The 22,193-nt window shown below is 49.1% G+C and overlaps 6 protein-coding genes and 1 non-coding gene across 7 annotated transcripts; 3 read left to right on the top strand and 4 right to left on the bottom strand.

Moving 5' to 3' along the window:
• Positions 1 to 198: 198 nt before the first annotated feature.
• Positions 199 to 2,664, bottom strand: LOC117852315 (protein HEAT-STRESS-ASSOCIATED 32). The gene is made up of 5 exons (XM_034734347.2): positions 2,382 to 2,664; positions 1,536 to 1,727; positions 1,213 to 1,426; positions 724 to 947; positions 199 to 592 (listed from the first exon to the last, which is right to left on the bottom strand). Exons 1-5 carry the CDS (start codon positions 2,535 to 2,537, stop codon positions 479 to 481), a joined length of 900 nt encoding a protein of 299 aa, XP_034590238.1. The 5' UTR covers positions 2,538 to 2,664; the 3' UTR covers positions 199 to 478.
• Positions 2,665 to 4,266: 1,602 nt separating this feature from the next.
• Positions 4,267 to 6,574, top strand: LOC117852090 (uncharacterized). The gene is made up of 3 exons (XM_034734024.2): positions 4,267 to 4,736; positions 4,861 to 5,562; positions 5,657 to 6,574. Exons 1-3 carry the CDS (start codon positions 4,589 to 4,591, stop codon positions 6,313 to 6,315), a joined length of 1,509 nt encoding a protein of 502 aa, XP_034589915.1. The 5' UTR covers positions 4,267 to 4,588; the 3' UTR covers positions 6,316 to 6,574.
• Positions 6,575 to 8,937: 2,363 nt separating this feature from the next.
• LOC140222671 (uncharacterized) lies at positions 8,938 to 13,250 on the bottom strand. The gene is made up of 4 exons (XM_072293492.1): positions 12,200 to 13,250; positions 9,728 to 10,171; positions 9,187 to 9,383; positions 8,938 to 9,051 (listed from the first exon to the last, which is right to left on the bottom strand). The coding sequence occupies exons 1-4, from the start codon at positions 13,248 to 13,250 to the stop codon at positions 8,938 to 8,940; spliced, it is 1,806 nt and encodes a 601-aa protein (XP_072149593.1).
• LOC117854366 (small nucleolar RNA Z247) lies at positions 12,632 to 12,770 on the bottom strand. The gene has a single exon (XR_004640291.1). It is a non-coding gene; the product is annotated as a small nucleolar RNA Z247 (small nucleolar RNA).
• Positions 13,251 to 13,555: 305 nt separating the features above from the next.
• LOC117854028 (thiol protease SEN102) lies at positions 13,556 to 14,707 on the top strand. Its single transcript, XM_034736308.2, has one exon. It carries the CDS (start codon positions 13,619 to 13,621, stop codon positions 14,705 to 14,707), a length of 1,089 nt encoding a protein of 362 aa, XP_034592199.2. The 5' UTR covers positions 13,556 to 13,618.
• Positions 14,708 to 16,617: 1,910 nt separating this feature from the next.
• LOC117853702 (thiol protease SEN102) lies at positions 16,618 to 18,034 on the top strand. Its single transcript, XM_034735992.2, has one exon. It carries the CDS (start codon positions 16,664 to 16,666, stop codon positions 17,642 to 17,644), a length of 981 nt encoding a protein of 326 aa, XP_034591883.2. The 5' UTR covers positions 16,618 to 16,663; the 3' UTR covers positions 17,645 to 18,034.
• Positions 18,035 to 18,673: 639 nt separating this feature from the next.
• On the bottom strand, positions 18,674 to 21,395 carry LOC117852024 (putative anthocyanidin reductase). The gene is made up of 6 exons (XM_034733941.2): positions 20,747 to 21,395; positions 20,473 to 20,643; positions 19,842 to 20,059; positions 19,573 to 19,732; positions 19,261 to 19,474; positions 18,674 to 19,149 (listed from the first exon to the last, which is right to left on the bottom strand). Exons 1-6 carry the CDS (start codon positions 20,913 to 20,915, stop codon positions 18,993 to 18,995), a joined length of 1,089 nt encoding a protein of 362 aa, XP_034589832.1. The 5' UTR covers positions 20,916 to 21,395; the 3' UTR covers positions 18,674 to 18,992.
• Positions 21,396 to 22,193: the final 798 nt, after the last annotated feature.

Here is a 22,193-nt window from a genome sequence, read left to right as displayed (position 1 = left end):
GTGACGCTGACCAACTGCTCTAGAGAATTTTACCAATTATTATCCCCCTGTCACCGTGACACCTGAAACCATGAATTTTCCAAAGCTTTTGTGGAAATTACAGAAGACGCAGAATCTCCGCTCCCAGAGAACCGTTCAGATCCTCAAAAATTCCGGTGTCTCGCACGCGTGCAACTGCACACACTGACACGCACAGACTAGCATGGCAAAGCCGAACACAAATCTGGTGCAACGACGGTATAGACACAAACATCCATACAGCACTCTACAGTCTACACAGAATGACAGAACCTATTATTACAGCAGTTGTTGATAACGCAACAGATACTGTCGCATTGCTCGCCGGTAGTTTTTTTTTTTTTTGATAAACCTCGCTGGTAGTTATATTGAGGCCATAACAAGCTGGCGACTGAAGAAGCAGAGCTAGATCTCCATGGGCACTGGAAACCGTCTCAACTCCGGGTTCAGGAAAAGTTCCTTACATCAGGAAGAACGGTGAGGTTAAACGGGAGGCCGGGTTGCTTCTGCGCATGTTGAACCCCCGCAGGCGCTCCAGATTCATCACGTCGGAGTGATCTACGAAGAGATTCACCTGCATTTGGAATCAAGTGGTGAATGAGCAATTGAACAAAGAGCATTGACAAATGACAAGCCATGGTCTCATCAGCATTGCGCAGATTCAGAGATTCAGGTTTTTAGGGGGGAGAGATTCAGTCATTATACCCTTGGGCCGTATCGTTTGACGAACCACTCGGAGGTGCTGGCGTTGGAAGCTTCGAACATGGTCTTCTCGAGCCCAAGCCGGCCCACAATCTTTGCAACGATGTCTGCTCTCAGGGAGTCGGCACGCTGGCAAATGTCATCGGCGTCGATCATGATCATATCTGCGCCTGCTTCCAAGCATCTCTCCGCCCTCCTAATCAGCAGGTCAACATCTTCAACTCTTTCTGCAAAACGGGGGCCACAAACACCGGTTTTGTCAATATAGGAGTGTGATTTAGACATGCTAGTGAAGAAAATGCAGGCATAGCGTGCAGGGCGGTGATAACAAAATACAGCAATGGCAAATGTCTCAGTTACAAGTTACAAATGACCAGTATTCAGTGACCAATGCAAAGCAGTTAGCAAGAAAATGGCTCTTGACAGAATTGTAGCTCTGCGCAAACATCGTTCGGTATTCCATCATGATAGGAAACTAGTACTGTAATTTACCTGAGCTCTGCTCCTTGACTGGAGCTATATACGCCCCAAACGCCCTATCACCGGATGCAGGAATATCAGAACTGTCAAAATTCACTGAGAACAGGGGCTTTGCCCTCAGACCGCTACTCTTTATGAGGCGGACCAATCTCAGGAGAGCTTCTTCGGGGAGCTTGAGAGATCCAGCATTCAGCTCAATTGTGTCAAATCCTAAGGCCTTGCATTCCTGAAATGGAATACCTCATGTCATGTGCTGCTCCATGTGGTTTCAGGCATGCTCGTGCACATTGTTTATACGAATTTAAAAAATGTAACAGCATAACAGATCCACATACCTCTACATATTGCTTGAAAGAAGAGGGGCCTTGACGCAGTAGATGCTCTGCCCAATCACCTGTGCTCACGTATATGTCATGCTTGTGTGCTAAATCAGTGATCTCTCTAACCAATTCTTTCCCCATCAAACTATGGCATCCACCAGAGAACTTCAGACCATCAACAAAAGGACCAAGAGAATCCAATATTTCCTGAAATTAGAAACAAGTTAGGCTTGAAAATGTGCTGTCAGAAATGGTTAGTTAGAACGGTGAAAACAAAAGTAAAGCACATCACCAGTTATTCAAGCAACAGAACCTCTCAGTGCAAGCAAGAACCCAGGAGGCCAGGATGAGGGATCTTCTTTCCAAGAATGATTAATGACCTTTTTCAAGTTTCTTATCCACTTCAGTCCCCTGCCTGATTTTTTCCCCTTTATCTTGAAGTTAACGGCTGGGGACTAAATTCTGCCTTGCTAAAATCCCAAGGACTAAACACCCTTTATTGTACCTTCATCACACAACGAAAACATAGATGTCCTAGAGCCTAGATAATTTCAGTTTACCAATCAGCATGAATTGGCTAATTCAGTTCGAAATTTTCTTAACACCCACGATGCTCACATACTGAAAACCTGAAATTACTCGTACGGCTTCATCTAAACACTAGGAATAGAATCCCCTGACGAATTAATCACCAAACGGGGTTTCAAACGAAAGCAAACTCGCACATGTCGCGCGTATTCGCATCCGGCAGTACGGCCGAAACCGAATCGCATTTCAAACTAAACACACAGGCCGGCGCGACGAATAGAGCGGTGCTCAGATCGCCGCGAAACGAGGTGTTAGCGTGAATAGGCTGCGCACCTGGAGCGCCTGGTTGGCGGGGCGCAAGGAGTAGAAGGGGCTCCGCATCTCCGTCACCCCGTACCGGCGCGGCTTCTCCGGCCGGTCGTCCTCCTCATTGCCGTAGCCGTACCCGCGCAGCGACAGCGCCACCACCTCCTCTCGCCACCCCCTCATCGTCTCTCGCCGTCACCTCTCGCTCGCTCGCTATCTCGCTGTGATGGTCTGATCCCTCGAGAAAAAGCAAGGGAGGAAGGCGGTGGAAGCTCGCGGCTGCTTCTGGAAACGAGCGCTGGCCGCTGGGCCACGGCGATGACGTGTGGCCTGTGAGTGGGGACCACCGAGACCGACAAGTGTCGAGACTCTTTTTATCCAGTCTGACTGGGCTTTATTGGGCCAGAATCATTATCACAGGCCTGTTTCGATGGGATAAACTGGGCTTTATTAGGCCAGAACCATTATCACAGGCCCAGGCACAAACACTCTTCATGTTGTTGACGTGGCGTCAAATGTTAGAACATTCTATAGCGTTGCTCCATCCCTTTTGCAAGTTCAATGCTGGATCACTGAAAGCCACACTTCACGCTTCCATAATCGTTGGCAATTATGTTATTATTGCAATGTCTCTTGGTTAGGTACTCAATGGAGAGATTAAAATGGAGGAATGGTCGCAATCACCAATTGGGTAAAGTCCCCTTCCGAGAAATAAATGGTGAAACTACTAGTCGCATTATTGAGGACACCACATGGTCCCTCGGCCCTCTCCCTCAGAAGGGGTGTAGTGACACAAGAGGAAAGCTAGATGGGAATGGAATCACCTTGCTTCAATTCTGGGGCGAAAGGCTGCAACAACAACACTGCCAAACCTCCTCAAGCAAACTCCATGTTTGCATTGTGACCAAGAACAGATATGAAGCCTAGTACATTTGAGTAATTGAGCACCTATCCGGCTAGAACACAAGCACCAAGCATTGCACCTTCTTGCATTTCTGCCTTGTTTCAGGTTGAACTTTTATTGGTTCAACCTTCAAGCATGTATCCATTTTTGTGTCCTATATAAGCCATACGCCCAAACCGTTCTAATTGGAACACAAGAACATGCTTTTTTTGTTTTAGACGCCTCATAATACTCTGATTCAATGTACGAAATAGCGGACTATAGCGAGGCTATAGCGGCGCTATAGCGTTTGATGCTAACTGCCGCTACAACAATATTGTACTAATTAGCGGGCTATAATGGAGCTATAGCGGTTGAGCACAGCTCTACGCTAAATCTCGTAGCCCGCTATTTTGTACATTGCTCTGATTGCTTGCTCGTGGCAGAAGATTCCTCTAATAAGGGTTGTAAATTGTAATAGATATTGAAATTGCAAATTGGAATTACGACATGCACCGGAAATAGGTGGTGGCACAGATTCTATTATGATAGATATTATAAATATACAAAAATAGGAACCGCCCTCAGTTAGTAATGGAGATACGACAACATAGGAACCGACTTCCGTCATGACAACGTCATAAATAGATAAAAATAGCCTTGATGAATATTGAAAATGGGTAATATAGAATCCGACTTTTGTCGCGACATGTGTCGGCAAGGGACAATAGGAACCGAACCGACATACATTACGACAAAAATTAAAAGTAGACAACATAGGAACCGATTTTCCATTACGGCGTGTATTGGCAACAAATAACAAGAGCCGACTTTCATTAGCTAGGCCACCATTTTTGGATGTTTTGTGTTGGTAACAAACTTAACTCACCCTTAGTCCCACTGCAGTTTTCACCCTAAATTTGCCCAAGAAGAGTGTAGCTAGAACAATATAGGCTGATGAAGCCATCCCCTGTCATGCTCACATGGCCTTGCTAGTATGCCAAGGAAGCATGAACCTGGAGACAGACCACAGCGGAAGCATCACGTCACTCACTCCTTCATCGGTATCCTAGGGATATGCTTCGGTCGGCGACAGCGCAGGATATCATCTTGACAGTTCACATCTCTGCATTCTTCTACCCTGCAGTCTAGAGTATACTCCTAAATTTTTATAGATCAGCCGTTACAGGACTGACCAGTGTGATATATTTTTTAAAAAATTTTCTGTTCAAAGACTAACCACTGTGCATTGTACCGAGCGCCAAAGATTCTTGTCTGCTGCAGCCCGTTTGTTGGTGATCTGTGTAGTTCGGCCGCTTCTGCCTTCTGGTCCCTGGCAAGAACACGCTCCATGCTTGGCAGCGAAGGAAATCTCCGGCGCCGGCGACGCTCCCTCCTCACTCCATTACTCCAGTCAGTTACCATTGCCTCTGGCTGCATCTGCATGTGCAGGTGTGACGACCCTCTCTGTTTGAACTCATGGTTGGCTTCTTCCTCAGGTCCGTCGATCTCCTCTCTTGATCTTTGCTGGTGAATCTTTGGCGGACGCAAAACCATTAATTGTTCTGGGAGCCTCAGATTTGATTTGCATTGAATGCATGCTATGTTTTGGTCATTAAATAGCGAGGCCTCTCGGCAGCAATCCGGCCATCCACCGAGGTCACGGCGCTCTCGGATCTGGTCATCCACCGGCGAGAAGGGAGTGGAAGCGGAGGAGGAGGAGGTTGGAGAAGAAGATGGCCATGTTGTGGTGGACGGCGCTGAAGAAGTCCCTGAGCTGCAAGTCGCGGGACTCCTGCGACGACGTGATCAAGCGGGAGGACTCCCGCGGCGCCAGCGCCAGGGGCCTCAAGAAGTCGTTCCTGCCGCCGCCGTCGATGCTGCCGAGGTCCGGGTGCTCGCGCTCCATCTCCAACCTGCGTGACGTGATCCACAGCCAGTACGGCGGCGGCCGGCGTCCCCGGCACTGCGACAGCCCGAGGTCGATCGAGAGCAGCGACGTCCTCAACGCGGCGACGCACGACGTGCTGCTCGCCGCCGCCGGGGGCCCGCCGGCCGCCTCCGGGCGCGTCGACCTCCGGGCCGGCGCCGGCTTCGCCCCGGGGCTCGCCGCTTGGTCCATCGGCGGCGCGGCGGCGCTGAGCCCGCTACTGACGCGGTGCAGCACCGCCCGTCTCTCCCAGCGCGAGGTGTCGCCGCTCCGCCGCTCAGCAGGCGCCGCTCCCGCCTGGGTCTCCTCCGGCGTCGGCGTCCGGTGCGACCGCTGCGGCGGCCGCTTCTCCAGCGACGACGCCCTGGAATCGCATCACCTCGCCTACCACGCCGGTAAGCGCCGCCGCGTGCTCCATATTTCTCTGATCCACGCACCAGGAATAATCAAGCGAAGCTGTGCTACATTTCATGGCTCCCGTTCTTGCAGTCACCGAGCTGGTGGACGGCGACACGGCGAGCAAGGTGGTGGAGCTCATATATAGGGTGGGGTGGCCCGATCCCGAGGCGGCGCTGGATCGGATCGAGAGGGTCGTCAAGGTCCACAGCATGGACAAGTCGGTGGACAGGTTCAAGGCGTACATGGAGGAGGTGAAGGCCAGGGCGGCGAGGCTGCCCAACAAGCACCCCCGCTGCATCGCCGACGGCAACGAGCTGCTCCAGTTCCACGGCACCACCGTCTCCTGCTCCCTCGGCGCCGGCGGCTCGCACAGCATCTGCGCGTCGGGGACCTGCAACGTCTGCCGCATCATCCGCCACGGCTTCTCGGCGACGAGGGAGTCCAACAAGGACGGCGTCGGCGTGTTCACCACGTCCATGAGCAAGCGTGCGCTGGAGTGCATCGGAGGAATAACGGGCGGCGGCGAAGAGGCCGGAACCGGAACGGGCGGCGCGAGGCACGCGCTGATCGTGTGCAGGGCGATCGCGGGGAGGATCCACCGCCCGCTGGAGAACCTGCGGGACGTCGCCGGGCAGCCGGGGTTCGACTCGGTTGCCGGCCAGGTCGGCGCCGACTCCAGCATTGAGGAGCTCTACCTGCTCAACCCGAGCGCTCTGCTCCCGTGCTTTGTGGTCATATGTAAAGCTTAGATCTTATTCTTGCGGCTGTGTGTCGCCATCGTATAGAAGCATCGCATAAGATTTAGCTCCATCCTATATTTTAATTTCATCGTCGATTAAAGTTATAGTTTAGTTCATCACTTGATGGAGAACACTAGGCACCATGTTTTCCTCACAAGTTTAGTTCATTAGTTCATCGTTCCATCTAGTGTACATTCTTGTTTGTACCTTCCAGCAGTGAACCAGTGGTAGCACCAGGCCAGTTTCTGAAGTTGGAGATCACTATTAAGCATATTCTCCTTATATAATTTTCTTGTCCCCGCTCTTTCTTTCTCAGTTTGAAATGCGGGAATTTCCCTTGAATTAAATCGGATGAACGTTTCCCGCGAAATTTATGCGCTTCAAAAAAAATGTGATGAGTTTTTAATTTGGATATGTTGAGCCTGCATGTACAAACAAGAGATATGTTTTCTTTGCTCTTTAACGGTTTAGAACGTGGGAAGTACCCATAAATTGAAAAGCACAAAGAACCCTAATCGAGGATCTCCTCTTCTTTAATCAAAGACAGGCCGGGAGGGGGGGTCCATCTAGTTTCTTTTCTAAAAGAACCCTAACATTATATGGACGGTTTCCGTGAAGACGTGGTCTTTTTATTTTGTGGCTATTTTTCTAATGGTTTGAAACACGAGTTCTCATAAATTGAAAAGCACGACAGACACCCAACATTAAATGAACATTTCCTGCAAATTTCATGCGCTTCGAATGAACTCTTCTTAAATTTGACTATAACAAGCCCACATACACGAAATAGGTCTGTTAAGCCCAGGTAACATCCACTACTGGGGAAAGTCCGTTCAGTACCGGTTTCTAACCCCCCTTTAGTACCGGTTGTGCAACCAGTATTGCTACTTCGGTAGGGAGGTCCTTTAGTACCGGGTGAAATAAACGGTACTAAAGGGGTATTAAAAAATAAATAAATAAAGAAATCACCCGCTCGAGCCCGGCCCCCGCTGCCCTCCCGCCCGGCCCTGCCACCCGCCACCCCCTCCCGCCCGGCCCCCACCGCCGCTCCTTGCCCGGCCGCTGCCCTCCCCCCCGCCCCCGCCACCCTCTAACGGTCTAGAACATGGGAAGTAAGTTAAATTGGAAGCACGAGAAAATCCAAATATTAAATAAATGGTTCTAGTGAATTTTATGTGCGGATAACGACCTCAAACATGTTCTTAATTTCGACTATATATAACAAACTCAAACACACCAAATAGGGTTGTAGGCCCAGGTAGCACACCATGCTTGAGGGCTTCAGGCCAACCATCCATCCTAGGCCCACCTCTACCAGTCCTACCCCTACTTTTCCTTTAAAAAATATGTGATGATATTAAAAGAGTATGGGGGCTAAAAGGGTGTGCATAATGAGCTCCAACATGTTTTGTGTTTGACGTGGAGAGACAACCATCTCATGGAAGTCTTCTAAATAGACTAATATATGAAGCATAAGAGAATCCATGTGGCTTCAGAATGATCAATCACACACGTAAATCGGTATTGGTTCCATAGCATCACCAACAATTATATACGAAGATAATGTTGTTTGTGCAACACAGATCCACGCTAGTTACATAAAGAGCAACATATAACCACTCACATTTTCCTAAATTGTTTTGGCCCCCATAAAATTACAACAAAGTGGGGAAATAAACATTTGGCAAAACATATCATTTTTGTAATATCTGAATTTATTTACAAAGACCTTACCTAATTAAACTAGGTTCCAAAAATGTGATTATGGTATTGGTATGCAACGACTTTGAGATTTGCAAGGATCTAGATGAGATTCCCCTAAATCATGACCTGCTTTAGCTTCATTCTATACCTTTGTCCTTTTAATGGGGTTTTATTATATATCATAAATGTTTCTCAATGAGGTAATATTAAATATATGTATTTGTCATATTTTTCCTATTTTCCCTCATGAGGTGTTTTTAAGGGAAACACAAAAGACAGTTCTAAAAACTAACATATGATTTTTTTCCCTATAAATGTTTTCTCATATGAATTTACAATGCAATAAATTATCCATAATATGTGTTTCATTTCTCGTTGTTTTTCATACCATTTCTTTTAGAAGTAATATAATAACATATCTGGACATATTTTTTCTAGATGTTTTCCCATGGATTTTTGGAGGACTACAATCACTAAGTCACTATTAATCTCAAGGCTAGATTCGAAAGCCATTCTATCACAATCACTATTGATCTCAAGGCTAGATTTCCATTCTATCACAATCATTATTATATTGATCTGAAGGCTAGATCGAGAGCCCATTCTATTATCTCGTATGCTGTTCCACTACATCTTCAAAGACCGGCCGGCGATCTTGCCGTTGCAGTTTATACAAGGACAAGCTCACCCCTAAGCTATTAGCAGCTAGCACACCACAAGCGTCTGATAGATTGGATGGTAACTATGGTTGCCTATGGGGTGCATGTTTATATAGAAACAACAGTTACAGATATAGGGGTGTTTATATAGGACTCTTGTGTAGATATTACATGGAACCTGAACTGAATCTATTTTATCTATAAGAGTCCCAATTGTAACAACCTGGAAACATGTTTATCTCTAACACCCCTACTCAATCTAAACATCCTAGCCACCTTGAAGATTTAGATTGTGAACAAAGTCATTCATCTTTGCAACCGGTAAAGCTTTTGTGAATCCATCTGCCAACTGATCTCCAGACGATATAAACCGAACTTGCAACTGCTTTTTCATGACTCTCTCACGAACAAAATGAAAATCGATTTCTATATGTTTTGCTCTGACATGAAACATAGGATTTGCTGACAAGTATGTTGCATCAAGGTTATCACACCAAAGAATTGAAGTGCGACATACCTTAACACCAAGCTTGGCTAGTAGCTGCTCTAGCCAGATTATTTCTGCCGTGGCATTTGCCATAGCTTTGTACTCTACCTCATTACTAGATCTTGAAACAGTGGGCTGTTTTCGAGCACTCCACGATATAAGATTACTTCCAAAGAACACCGCAAAACCACCTGTGGATCTCCTGTCATCTACATCACCAGCCCAATCTGCATCAGAGAAAGCATGATAAACGGGGACACAACTTTCTCAATATGCAGTCCTAGCCCAATTGTATGTTGTATATATCTCAGTATCCTTTTGACTGCAGTCCAATGAGCTGAAGTGGGCGCATGCAAGAATTAGCGAACTTTATTTACCGCAAAGGACAGATCAGGGCGTGTAATTGTTAGATATTGGAGAGCACCAACAACACTCCTGTAGCGAGTACTATCTTCAGAGCTGAGCAGATCACCTTCGTACCTTGACAATTTTTCTGACACAGGTAACGGAGTCGTGCATGGCTTACACCCAAGCATGCCTGCTCGTGTCAATAGGTCTTGTGCATATTTACCTTGAGAAAGAGTTATACCATCTGATTCTTCTTTGACTTCTATGCCCAAAAAATAGTGCAACTTGCCAAGATCTTTAAGCGCAAAGTCTTCTTTCAAATCATCAAGAAGCGCCGTGACTGCTTTAGCTGATGAGCTTGTAATAATGATACCATCCACATAGATGAGCATATAAATAACTATATCATGCTTATTGTAAATAAACAAAGACATGTCTGACTTGGACGGCACAAAGCCTAATGCAATTAACTTGGAGCTTAACCTGGAGTACCATGCTCTAGGCGCCTGCTTCAGACCATAAATCTCCTTGTCCAGTTTACATATATATCCCGGAGTCTCAGCATTTTGAAAACCTGGTGGCTGTTTCATATGAACTTCCTCTTCCAGAACGCCATGCAAGAACGCATTCTGCACATCAAGTTGTTTAAGGCACCATCCTTTGGAAACTGCAACAAAAAGTACAAGCCTAACTGTAGCTATCTTAACAACCGGACTGAAAGTGTCTTCGTAATCAATGCCATATTGCTGTTTAAACCCCTTTGCTACCAATCGAGCTTTGTATTTGTCAATGCTTCTATCAGCTTTCCGCTTGATTTTAAATACCTATTTGCAATCTATTATATTCTGTCCTGATTTTCCTGGAACAAGATGCCACGTGCAGTTCTTGGCGAGAGCCTGAAATTCCACTTCCATCGCCTGACGCCACTTTGGATCTGCGAGTGCTTCTTCAACAGAATTAGGTTCACCAGCTGCAATGAACAAACTGTACCGGATCATACCATCGTACATCTTCTTTGGCTTTGTAATGCCGCTCTGCAGGCGTGTTTGTCGACGTGGAGGATCAGGTGCTGCTGGCAATGGATTGGACGTTGTAGAAGGTCACGGTGTGCTCGTCGAGGGAGATGTCGTCGCATGCATCGGGCTGTTAACAGGTGGCGCAGGCAAAGCTGCACCGTCCAACACAGCCGCAGGTGCCGGAGAGACTGCGCGTACCGGGGCAGGTGAGCCAGGCGAATTGGCCGCAGGAGCCGCGCCGAGAGGCGACAGCGGATCCGCATGGGTCCGGTGTCATGATCGTCCGGTGTCATGATCTTCTGCACCAGAACGTGCCGAAGCGGGAGAAAGGATGGGCATGTCGGCTGCATATTCGTTAGAATTCCCTGCAGATTGTTCCTGAGAGCCAGCACAAGCACCAGGCACATAAGTATTATCAGTAATATCAGGAACAGTGCAATGATCATCCCCAGGATTACGAAGGGAGGAAGGAAGCATTTAAATTTCTTTCCTAAGAGATGCACCGGCATTAGGATGAAGTTTAGAGAACGGAAACATAGCTTCATCAAACACAACATCGCGGGAGATATAGATGCGACCAGTGGATATGTCGAGACATTTGACCCCTTTATGCATGGAACTATAGCCAAGAAATGCACACTGGGTGGATCGAAAAGATAATTTTCTAGAGTTGTAAGGTCTCAAATTGGGCCAACATGCACAACTAAAGGTGCGAAGATTGCTATATTCAGGTGTTTCATGCAAGAGGCGAGTGCTAGGGACGTCAAAATTGATAACCTTGCTGGGGAGAATATTAATCAGGTAGGTGGCGGTGAGGAAAGCTTGATCCCAAAATTTTAGGGGCATGGAAGCGTGAGCAAGGAGCGCCAGGCCTACCTCAACAATATGCCTATGTTTGCGTTCAGCAGCACCGTTTTGCTGATGAGCATGGGGACAAGACACACGATGTGTGATCCCAACGTGCTGAAAGAAGGAATTCAATTTCTCGTACTCGCCTCCTCAATCTGACTGGACACAAAGAATTTTCTTTGAGAATTTTCTTTCAACGAGGTTTTGAAAATCTTGGAAAACCTAGAAAACATCGGATTTATGTTTCAAGAGGTAGATCCATGTATATTTGCTATAGTCGTCAATAAAGCTAACATAGTAGCTGTAGCGCCCAACAAAGATAGGAGTAGGTCCCCAGATATCAGAATAGATCAAATCAAGAGGAGCACTCGAAATTTTATTTGATCAAGAATACGGAAGTTGATGACTCTTGGCCCTTTGACATGAATCACAAACTGACTCCACACTCTTAGTGCTATCACACAGTAATTTATTGGAACTGAGAACTCTAGGAATAGCTGGATGACCTAGACGATTATGCCATAAGGAAGTAGACAGCACATGGACCCCAAACACTTCATGTTTCGGCCCTCTCTCTCCTCCTGTTGATCTTGGAACGAGAGGGTACAAGCCTCCCTTGCATCTACCGCGGTGTAAAATCTTCTTTGTGTCCTGATCCTTAATAAAGAAGAAATCAGGATAAAATTCAAGAAAGGCATTGTTGTCTTTGGCGAGTTTGTGAACGGAAGCAAGACTTTTGGAAGCAGTAGACACATGAAGGATATTCTTAAGAAGAAGTTTACTAGAAGGGGTATGAAAAGTTGCATGTCCAATATTATTGATGTGCATACCTGTGCCATTGGCGATGTGAACTTGCTCATGTCCTCTATACTTGTCATGAACAGTCAGCTTCTCAAGTTCGCCGGTGACATGATTTGTGGCGCCACTATCAGCATACCAGTTGGTGTCGACGCCGTAGGCTTCTGTGGATCTTCCACGGTACTGATCATCTTCGTCATAGCGGAAGTAACACTGTTTCGCTTCATGATTGGTCTTCTTGCAGATTTGACATGGCGTCATCTTGTTTCCTTGTGAGCTATTGCCTTGATTGCTGGTGTAGTTCTGATTGTTGTTGCTTTGTCCCATACACCCTGGATTTAATCGGCCACCACCAGATCGGCCACCACCACGACAACCACCAGGGCGTCCGCGATTTCCACGGCCTCGGGATGCTATATTTGCTGATTGGTACTGTCCAACTCCTTGAAACATCTCAAGCCGGAGGTCATATTCCATGAGAAGTGAATATAATTCAGAGAGCGAAAGATCTCCTGATCGGCCCATCATGGAAGAGACAAAGGGGTGATAATCAAAATCTAGACCATTGAGTATATGAGCAACAACCTCATCGTCATTGACGATGACGCCAGCTGAAGCGAGTTCATCCTTGATATTTTGCATCTTGTTGAAATAGGCCACCGTTGAGAGACTTCCCTTCTTGGCAGTGGCTAGTTGCATGTGCAGGTTTGTGACATGCACTCTTGATTGTGCTGCAAACATGACCGCTAGTGCCTTCCATGCTTGAGTGGAGGTCGTTGCAGTCGCGATCCCGGTGAGAACCTCCTTGGAGACTGAGTTCACCAGGTAGCTGAGAAGCTGTTGATCTTTGCCTACCCATGAGTCATGCTCTAGGTTAGGGACTTCTTTCTTCTTGCCGTCGACTTCGACTTCTAGTACTTGTGGCGGCTCAGGGATTGATCCATCCAAGATGACAAGTACTTTGGCGCCGCGGACTGCTGGGAGAAACTGAGCTTTCCACAGGATGAAATTGTCCCGCATAAGCTTGTCAGAAACCGGCGGTCCTAGTGGTGTCGAGAGGGGCGCAGAGGAGGAGGACGCCATGGGAACATCGAGGCTTCTTCTTCGCACAGGCCGAATGTCGGGGCGTCGAGATCCTGCCGCGAGGCTTCTATCTCTCGGGGTTTTTTTATGTGTTAGGAAGAGGCGGCTCTGATTATCATAATAGATTGGATGGTAACTATGGTTGCCTATCTTGGCTCATCATAGGGTGCATGTTTATATAGAAACAATAGTTACAGATATAGGTTGTTTAAACTAGGACTCCTGTGTAGATATTACATTGAACCTGAACTGAATCTATTCTATCCGTAAGAGTCCCAATTGTAACAACCTGGAAACACGTTTATCTCTAACAGCATCACGCAAATATTCCTAGGACACTCGAAGCAACTGCTATTTGCAAGGTTACAATGGCGACACCCGCACCTGTGCATTCAACAACCATGGCCGCGCTAGTCCTGGCAATCGCGCTGGCCACTGCGGCGGTAGCGAGCGCCATGGACTTCACCGAGGACGACCTGGCGTCGGAGGAGTCCATGTGGGCGCTGTATGAGCGCTGGTCCGTGCACTACAAGGTGGTGCACGACCTCGGCGAGAAGGACCGACGGTTCGACGTGTTCAAGGAGAACGCGCGCCTCATCCACCAGTTCAACCAAGGCGACGCGCCCTACAAGCTCAGCCCCAACCGCTTCGGCGACATGACCGGCAACGAGACACGCCGCGCCTACAGGTGCTCGTCGGCCGGGGTCACGCCGCACCACCGCACGTTCGACGGCGAGGGCGGGTCCACGCACGGCGGCGCCGTCGTTCCAGCGCGCGACCTCCCACCAGCAGTGGACTGGCGCGAGATGGGGTACGGTGGCCGCCCGGCGGCGGTGACGAGCGCCAAGGACCAGGGCGTGGATTGCGGGTCCTGCTGGGCCTTCGCGGTGACGGCGGCGGTGGAGGGCATCAACGCCATCAGGACGAGGAACATGGTGCCGCTGTCGGCGCAGCAGGTGGTCGACTGCGACACGAGCAACAACGGCTGCAATGGCGGCGTGACGGTCAAGGCCTTCGACTACATCGCCAGGAACGGCGGCATCGCGCACGAGAGCGCCTACCCGTACAGGGGCAGGCAGAGCTGGTGCGCTAGGGTTGCGTCCCCCGTCGTCACCATCGACGGGTACGAGCAGGTCGTACCGCCGAACGATGTGGTCGCGTTGATGAAGGCGGTGGCAGTGCAGCCCGTGGTCGTGATGGTGCAGGCCGATCAGGAACCCTTCAAGCGCTATGGGGGTGGCATCTTTCAGGGGCCGTGTGGGATGAGGGTGGGGCATGCGATGACGTTGGTGGGGTACGGCACTACCGAGTCCGGTGAAAACTATTGGATCGTCAAGAACTCGTGGGGCCATGACTGGGGCGAGCACGGGTTCATCCGCATGCGGCGCGACGTCGCCGCCCGAGAGGGGCTCTGTGGCATCCTCATGCATGCGTCCTACCCCGTGAAGCACGCCTAGGGAAGAAAGGTGGTTGCCAATTAAGTAGATAAGCATATGTAAGGGGTTTAGCTAGAACACCCGTGCTGTAAAAGAAAATACATACAGGCATAGGATAGCGTGCATGTCAGTGAACAGTGACAATGTACAAACTACAACGGTGGCAAAAATGCCCTATATATCACCAGATGCAGGAATATCATAACTGTCAAACTTCACTGAAAACAGTGGCTTTGCCCTCAAACGACTACGACTTTCGGTAGGATTCTCCCGTGCAAACCTGAACACGGCCTCCTCTATCAGTCGCTTGGACAGGGTGTAGATCTGTTAGAAACCGCGGATAGATGATAAATGTATAAATAAAGTCATTCTTAGTGGGAGTTTCATTCTCCATAAATGATGTGCGACATAAGCAATTGTGGTGACATGGCATTAGAGTTATGAAGAGAGAGAAGAAATGAGTTTCATGATGATGAAACTCTATTTACACAGTTACCAACTGATGAAACTCTTCCACATGTCCATTGAGAGCTAGAGTTTCATTTCATCCCATCCTTCATCCAATTAAAAGTTTCCACATCATTCATGATTTAATGCTATGGCTAGCGTTGGAAACGGTGAAATGAAACCTTATAGTGTACGGGTTGTTTCATTCATTATTTCATCCTACTGAAAATGACGTGGCAGTTTTGGAAACGGTGACATGAAACTGACCACTAAGAATAGCTTAAGACCATTCTCAGTGGGGATTCATCCTCAATAAATGATACACATCACCAAAAACGATGGCATCCAGGGTATTATTAATGAGGAAGAGATTGGTTTCATGGGATAAAACTGGGTGTATACTTTTTTCAAGACTATGAAATATATTGGAACTGCCATTGATGGCTACAAAGTTTCATTTCAACTAATTTTGGCCAATGCGGTGCACGCAATTAAAGTCAATACCTTATCTATGAAATTGTGATATGGAACTATGCATTAGAGGTATAGTTTCATTCATCAACAAAAACCAAATTAGATGATGTAGTAGTTTTGGAAACCGTTCCATAAATCCTGCCATTTAGAATGGCCTAAGTGACTATCAAAGAGGAAATATTAAATTCAGGTAGTAAGACCTTTTAAAAGGAAATATTCCCTCTTTTGCTTGTCCTAAATGTCATGTACCCATCCATCCTAAAAGGAGTGGATTTCTAGGATTTTTTTTAATCAATTAGTAGTCATGAGAAATGACATGAATGCCCCCAATTAAAATAATTAATCGACTAAATCTTGATGAACCAAACCTTGAGATGGGGGAAAGGCAAACAATTAAAAGTATATGTAACTTTGAAATGGAAAAAAATTGTGCATGGACCTTGGTAAAGGAATGTTTTTGGCAATTAAATGTGTATGCAATTAAATCTAGCTAATCCAAAGGGTACAATTGTATTTTTTTATGGGACAAATTTTAAATGCTAGAAATATACTCTTCCTGGGCCATGGAGTATTTAAGAGCATACGTAGTACCAAAGAAACATGTTGGTAAACTCATTTATGGGTTTTCTCCTTTAAACATACGAATTTATAATGCATATCATTTCTCCTTATTTTATCGCACTATATCTTTTAGCAGTTTTATAATAGCATATCTAGAAATATTTTCTTTATATTTTTTCCCACTGAGTTTTTAGAGGACTACAATTACTATTGATCTTAAGGATAGATTCGACTCCCATCTTCACGGTCTGGTGACCTTTCCAGTTGCAGCCTATATAATAAAGACCATAGCTACCACACCTCAAGTCAATAATATTCCTAGGACACTCAAAACAACTACCATTGCAAGGCTACAAACTCACAATGTTGAGAGCCACACTGCTTGTGCATGCAACGACCATGGCCGCGTTAGTCGTGGCCATTGTGCTAGCCACTACGCTTATTGCAACGCGTGCCGTGCACTTCACCGAGGATGACCTAGCGTCAGAGGCGTCCATGTGGGCGTTGTACGAGCGCTGGTGCGCGCACTACAATGTGGCGCGGGACGTCGTCGGTGAGAAGACCTGGCGGTTTAACGTGTTCAAAGAGAACGCGCGCGTCATCCACCAGTTCAACCAAGGCGACGACAAGCCCTACAAGCTGAGCCTCAACCGCTTCGGCGACATGACCGACGACGAGACCCGCAGCGCCTACGCGTGCTCCAGAATCATGGCGCCCCACCGCAGCACGTTGGGTAGCGGGAGGCGCTGCCTGGGCGGGTTCGCGCACGGTGCCGCCGCCGTCACCGGGCATGATGACCTCCCGGCGGCAGTGGACTGGAGCGAGAAGGGACATGGCCGCCGTCCGGTGTACGTGACGGACGCCAAGGACCAAGGGCAGGATTGCGGGTGCTGCTGGGCCTTCGCGGCGACCGCGGCGGTGGAGAGCATCAACGCCATCAGGACGAAGAACCTGGTGTCGCTGTCGGAGCAACAGGTGGTCGACTGCGACACCAGCAACAACGGTTGCAATGGTGGCCTGGCGACCAAGGCCTTCGACTACATCATCAAGAACGGCGGCATCGCGTCCGAGAGAGCCTACCCGTACAAAGGCAAGCAGAGCTCCTGTGCCAAGGTTACTACGTCCCCCGTCGTAACCATCGACGGTTACGAGCAGGTGCCGTCGTACGACGTGATCGCGCTGATGAAGGCGGTGGCGGGCCAGCCCGTGGTCGTGACAGTCCAGGCCGACGAGGTACCCTTCAAGCGCTACGGAGGTGGTGTCTTCTGGGGCCCATGCGGGACGAACCTAGGACACGCGATGACATTGGTGGGGTATGGAACCACCGACTCCGGCGAAAACTATTGGATTGTCAAGAACTCGTGGGGTGATAGCTGGGGCGAGAACGGGTTCATCCGCATGAAGCGTGATGTAACCGCTAGGGAGGGGCTCTGCGGCATCCTCATGGATGCGTCCTACCCCGTGAAGCACGCCTAGGAACGAATTAAGGTGGTTGCCAAATACAAAGACATAAAGCATAAGGGAATTAGCTAGCTAGATCCATGTTGAATGAAAAAATGAATCATAAGCGATGAGTTAAAAGAATCACCTAGCTGACCAGTTCTTGTTTGGCAGAGCTCCTCCTATATTCAACAAGTTGCTCTGAGAGCTCCTCCTATATTCAGCAAGTTGCTCTGGGAGCTCTGCCAAACAATATTCTATGAAGTGATTCTTTGAAATGAACTAAGAGGTTGGAAGCTGGAAAAAAGTAGCTTCTCCTACACAAAACCTTTCTCCCTAAAATTAATCATATGAGAATCACTTCTATCCAAGAATCAACTCCCACAGAGAATTAGGAGCAAGTGGAGCTCTACCAAACAGGCTGGCTTTAAGAGTTGTGGCTTCATGCGAACATCATTTAATATGATAGAAGACTTGGTCAAGCTTCAATAAAAACAGTGGCTTTGCCCTCAAACAACTGCTCTTGATGAATGAAGCAGACTAGTGTCAGCAGAGCTTCTTGAGGGAGTTTCATAGATCCAGCATTCAGGTCGATTATACGATCCCGGAATGGAATACTCATGATCGTGTAAATTGTTTAAATTTACAAAACTGTAAGACCGATATACCTCTAGTATTGCTTGAAAGAAGAGGGTCTTTGACGCAACAAATTAATGCTCCGAATAACCCCACCTAAATGTCATGCTTGTGTGCTAGATCAGTGATATCTCTAAGACTGTAGCCAGCTATTTTCCCATCAAAGGCATCCACCAGAAAACTTCAACCCGTCAACAAACGGATGTCGGATGAATGTTTTCTCGCAAAACTTATGCGCTTTCAGGCAAATTTGATGAGTTCTTAGTTTGACCTATAACGAGTCCACACGCACAAACAACGTTCTGTTTGTTCTTTTAGCTATTTTTAACGGTTTAATACGTGGGAAGTTCCCATGAATTGAAAAGCGCAAAAGAACCCCATCATTAGACGAACGCTTTCAAGCGAAATTCACGCTCTTCGACACACACGAAAACAAAAGGACATGTTCTCTTTATTTTTTGTAGCTATTGCTTTAACCGTTTTAAACACAGGAAGTTCCCATAAATTGAAAGGCACAAAAAAAAACCCTAAGATCAAATGATATTTCCCCCCGCGAAATTCACGCTCTTCAAACATATTTGACATGTTACTTGGGCTATAACAAGCCCGCACTCACAAAAGAAGTGCCTTTAGGCCCAAGTAGCACCCCATGCCCCAGCCCAACCATCCATCCTGGCTCTGGCTTCTCCAAGCGACACAGTATTCCTATCTGCTAAAATAGTAAAACCAACCAACCTGCAGTTCTCCTTCAGGTATCAGGATGCTCCAGGAATCCATGGTCAAGACACTGCGCAACACAGTCCTTCACGATGTCCGCGACGCCATGCTCGAACCTGAAACCCAGGTCCGTCAGCCTCTTGGACGAGACCACGGACGAGGACGAGGCGTCGAAATCTCTGCTCAACCTGCATCGATCATCACAAGTTGCCAAAGATCAGATCACGCGACGCAGCATCCCGATCAGAAACCTGAAGAAATCCAGCGATCGAGGCTGAGACGGTTCGCGGACGACGTGCCTCTCCGAGGGTTTGAAAGGAGGGTAGCGCGAGGCGAGGAGCCGCGCGACCTCGGCCATCCGGTGGCCGCCGGCGGCGCACAGGTAGCGCCCCTCGGCGCGCGGCGACTCCATGAGGAAGACGTGCGCGTCGCACGCGTCCTGGACGTGCGCCAGCGGGACGCACCCGAACCTCGAGTGCACGGAGGCCAGCAGCGAGTAGAGCTTCGGGTCACCTGCAACAACGTAGTGGCAGGCAGATCGAATTTTCAGAAAAGAAAAATTGCCATTCTTGAGAGATCGATGAACTTGTCAACGAGATGTTTGTGATTGCCTGTAATGGGTGACAGCAGAAGCTGGATGCTCGTCGGAACACTTGGTGTCAGGAACGGGCCTGCGACCGTCGGTAGGATGACTGACACGAGATGGACGCCGTTCTCCCGTGCAAACCTGAACGCCGCCTCCTCAGTCAGTCGCTTGGACAGGATGTAGATCTGCTAGAAACCGGACAGGTCAGAACTCAGAAGCTATACTTCAGAGAACTGTGTTAACAAACACATGTGCTGCAAGCTGCAAGAGCTGAACTGAAGTTTATGCACTCACCCAGCCGACGGGCTTGGTGCGCCAAACGTCGCCGAGGTCCCTCAGGCAGGACTCGTCGACGGCCGCCTTCCGCCGGCCCTCCGTGTCCACCGCCGTCAGCGTGCTGATGGAGGAAGTGAAGACGACACGGCGCACGGTCCCCGCGTGGACGCAGGACTGCAGCACGTTGATGGTGCCCCTCGTCGCCGGCTCCAGCACATTTGACCTCACGCACTTATCTTCAGCGTCAGGGATGGTAGAGGTGTGAGTGCCAGGATGCCAGTTAAAATCAAAGAAGTGCGTGCTAAGGAAAAGTAATTTCATACTCGGTGCATTTCTATTTTAACCGTGCTATGAAAAAGGTGCTTAAGGCCATGTTTGGATCTAGAAATGGACTAAAGTTTAGTCCTAAGTGCGATTATGGACCAATATTACTACTAATGCAATTTAACCACCAATTAGCAACTATTAAGTAGTTATATTGGATCAAGTTCAATAATTGAACCTAAATTTTATTCGTGGATTAAACATTTAATTTAAGTGGACAAAATGGTTGGCGAGGGAAGTAAAATGTTTTTTTCATTTATAAATATCGCACGGTATCCAGGATCACGCAGGACGGAAAGGAGTCAGCGTTTACATCACAACTCACCAACATTGTCGTGGCCCGGTGAAACGTGGAGCTCCATGGAAGCGGCGACATGGAAGAGCGCCACGCATCCCGTGACGGCGGCGTCGAAGCTCCCGTCCTCGCCCATGTCCGCCCGGAACACCCTGAGCCGGTCACCCCCTTCCACGGCGGCGAACACCCGCCACGCCTTGCCTGATGAAACGAACACCGGCCGGCGAGGCACCTCGGCCATGGTCAGCTCTCAACACAAGGCCGGTAGAGAGAGATAGCAACCAACCTCACGCGGCGCGCGTACCTGTGTCCCTAGCGGTGGCGTGGACGCGGTAGCCTCGGCGCAGCAGCGTGCGGACGAGCCAGGAGCCGACGTAGCCGGTGGACCCCGTCACGCACACCGCCGGAGGACCATCACCCCCGGCGCCGGCGGCCTGCTGCTCCTCCGGCGAGCCGCCGCCGACGCTGCCCATCGGATCCTCTCTCTCTCTCTCTCTCTCTCTCTCTCTCTCTCTCTCTCTCTCTCTCTCTCTCTCTCTCTCTCTCTCTCTCTCGGCTGCTGGCTCTTGTGGGCTGTGCTGAGCGGTGAACTAACGATGGTCGATGGCACTGATGCCCCTCGAAGTTTCATAAAGCTTTTGTTTGTGCAAAGGTTTACGAGTATGAGTGGGGCACACGGCTGATCGTCTGTGACCATTCTATATATGTTCTTTCAGGGGGTCATGTATGTGGACATCAGCCGTCACTGGTAATCTCCACTCCAGTTCATCACTCCGGGCTCTGCTAGCTGAGAAGCACAACCAGATGGATCGATCAGTAACACGAGTCCAGAGACACACGATGCCAGCTACATCCTGGAGAATAACCTGGATAAGAAAGGATTAAACTGCCTTTAATTTGATGAGTCGATCACTGCAACAAGAGTTTATCTTCACACACGCATCGAAGACGACAGGCACAGCCTCTCTCTGTTTTTTTTTCTAACGTGAGTCCAACAGGCGCAGGTCGATAGATGGCACCTGGATTTGAGTGCAAATCCACGTGCCCGGCGGCCGGATCCGCCGCTCACGATATTGCCCTCCCCACTCACGGGCACGGCGGCGACCGCACACCAGCAGTGACACCACGCACGCAGCAACAACCAACCAACCAACCCTCGCCGGCAGGGCAAGCCGGGAGCCGCGCGAGTGGCCGGCGCCTGGCGAGGCCGACGCGAAGCCTCCCGAGAGCGCTCCCGGCCGGGACGTGGCCGTCTCGCTGTGGTGGTGTGGTCTCCGCCAACCCAACCAGCATGGTGCGTGCGCTACGGCACGGCACAGTGCCTGCCGCCCGCGCCCGGTACGGCCGGGCTGACGCGCTAGAACAGACTCGTGTGTCCTGGGGGGGGGGTGGGGGGGTGGGGGCGCCGGCGCGCGAGGCGACGAGGCGTTCGCACTGCACGAGACCTGGTGGCGCCGCGCGGCGCGGGTACTATACGCTTTGTGTGTGCTTGGATTCGGCGGTCGCCGGCGTGTCTCCGGGAGAAAACGACGTTTCTCGGCACGCGCGCACTCGTTTGTACACTGCAGCCGGCGGAACACTGCCCGGAGTCCGCGGCGCTGGGCGGGAGAGTGATGCACTGATGCCTACAGGTGTCAGTGGTGCCTCTTTCTGAAGAAGAAGGCTAGGTGCGCGTGATCAGGTGTCGAGGGCCCCCCTCAGGCAGGACTCGTCGGCGACCGCCTTCCGCCTCACTTGCGGGTGGCCGGATC

Source organism: Setaria viridis, chromosome 4 (genome assembly GCF_005286985.2).
Source record: "Setaria viridis chromosome 4, Setaria_viridis_v4.0, whole genome shotgun sequence".
NCBI lineage: Eukaryota > Viridiplantae > Streptophyta > Magnoliopsida > Poales > Poaceae > Setaria > Setaria viridis.
Note: the sequence above shows the minus strand (reverse complement) of the source record. Positions and strands in the feature narration are given on the sequence as shown.

What these genes read in the sequence shown, in the direction of transcription:
- LOC117854028 (XM_034736308.2), top strand. Translation starts at nt 13,619, where the DNA reads ATGGCGACACCCGCACCTGTGCATTCAACAACCATGGCCGCGCTAGTC.
- LOC117852090 (XM_034734024.2), top strand. Translation starts at nt 4,589, where the DNA reads ATGCTTGGCAGCGAAGGAAATCTCCGGCGCCGGCGACGCTCCCTCCTC. An exon ending in ATGGTTGGCTTCTTCCTCAG is followed by an intron (nt 4,737 to 4,860) that starts GTCCGTCGATCT and finishes GTCATTAAATAG; the next exon opens with CGAGGCCTCTCGGCAGCAAT. An exon ending in TCACCTCGCCTACCACGCCG is followed by an intron (nt 5,563 to 5,656) that starts GTAAGCGCCGCC and finishes CCGTTCTTGCAG; the next exon opens with TCACCGAGCTGGTGGACGGC.
- LOC117852024 (XM_034733941.2), bottom strand. Translation starts at nt 20,915, where the DNA reads ATGGGCAGCGTCGGCGGCGGCTCGCCGGAGGAGCAGCAGGCCGCCGGC. An exon ending in ACCGGGCCACGACAATGTTG is followed by an intron (nt 20,060 to 20,472) that starts GTGAGTTGTGAT and finishes CTGACGCTGAAG; the next exon opens with ATAAGTGCGTGAGGTCAAAT. An exon ending in CCTTTCAAACCCTCGGAGAG is followed by an intron (nt 19,150 to 19,260) that starts GCACGTCGTCCG and finishes TGATCGATGCAG; the next exon opens with GTTGAGCAGAGATTTCGACG.
- LOC140222671 (XM_072293492.1), bottom strand. Translation starts at nt 13,250, where the DNA reads ATGGCGTCCTCCTCCTCTGCGCCCCTCTCGACACCACTAGGACCGCCG. An exon ending in TGGTATAACTCTTTCTCAAG is followed by an intron (nt 9,384 to 9,727) that starts GTAAATATGCAC and finishes TCTCTGATGCAG; the next exon opens with ATTGGGCTGGTGATGTAGAT. An exon ending in TAGCCAAGCTTGGTGTTAAG is followed by an intron (nt 9,052 to 9,186) that starts GTATGTCGCACT and finishes ATGAAAAAGCAG; the next exon opens with TTGCAAGTTCGGTTTATATC.
- LOC117853702 (XM_034735992.2), top strand. Translation starts at nt 16,664, where the DNA reads ATGTGGGCGTTGTACGAGCGCTGGTGCGCGCACTACAATGTGGCGCGG.
- LOC117852315 (XM_034734347.2), bottom strand. Translation starts at nt 2,537, where the DNA reads ATGAGGGGGTGGCGAGAGGAGGTGGTGGCGCTGTCGCTGCGCGGGTAC. An exon ending in CCGCCAACCAGGCGCTCCAG is followed by an intron (nt 1,728 to 2,381) that starts GTGCGCAGCCTA and finishes TTCTAATTTCAG; the next exon opens with GAAATATTGGATTCTCTTGG. An exon ending in CTTTCAAGCAATATGTAGAG is followed by an intron (nt 1,427 to 1,535) that starts GTATGTGGATCT and finishes ATTCCATTTCAG; the next exon opens with GAATGCAAGGCCTTAGGATT.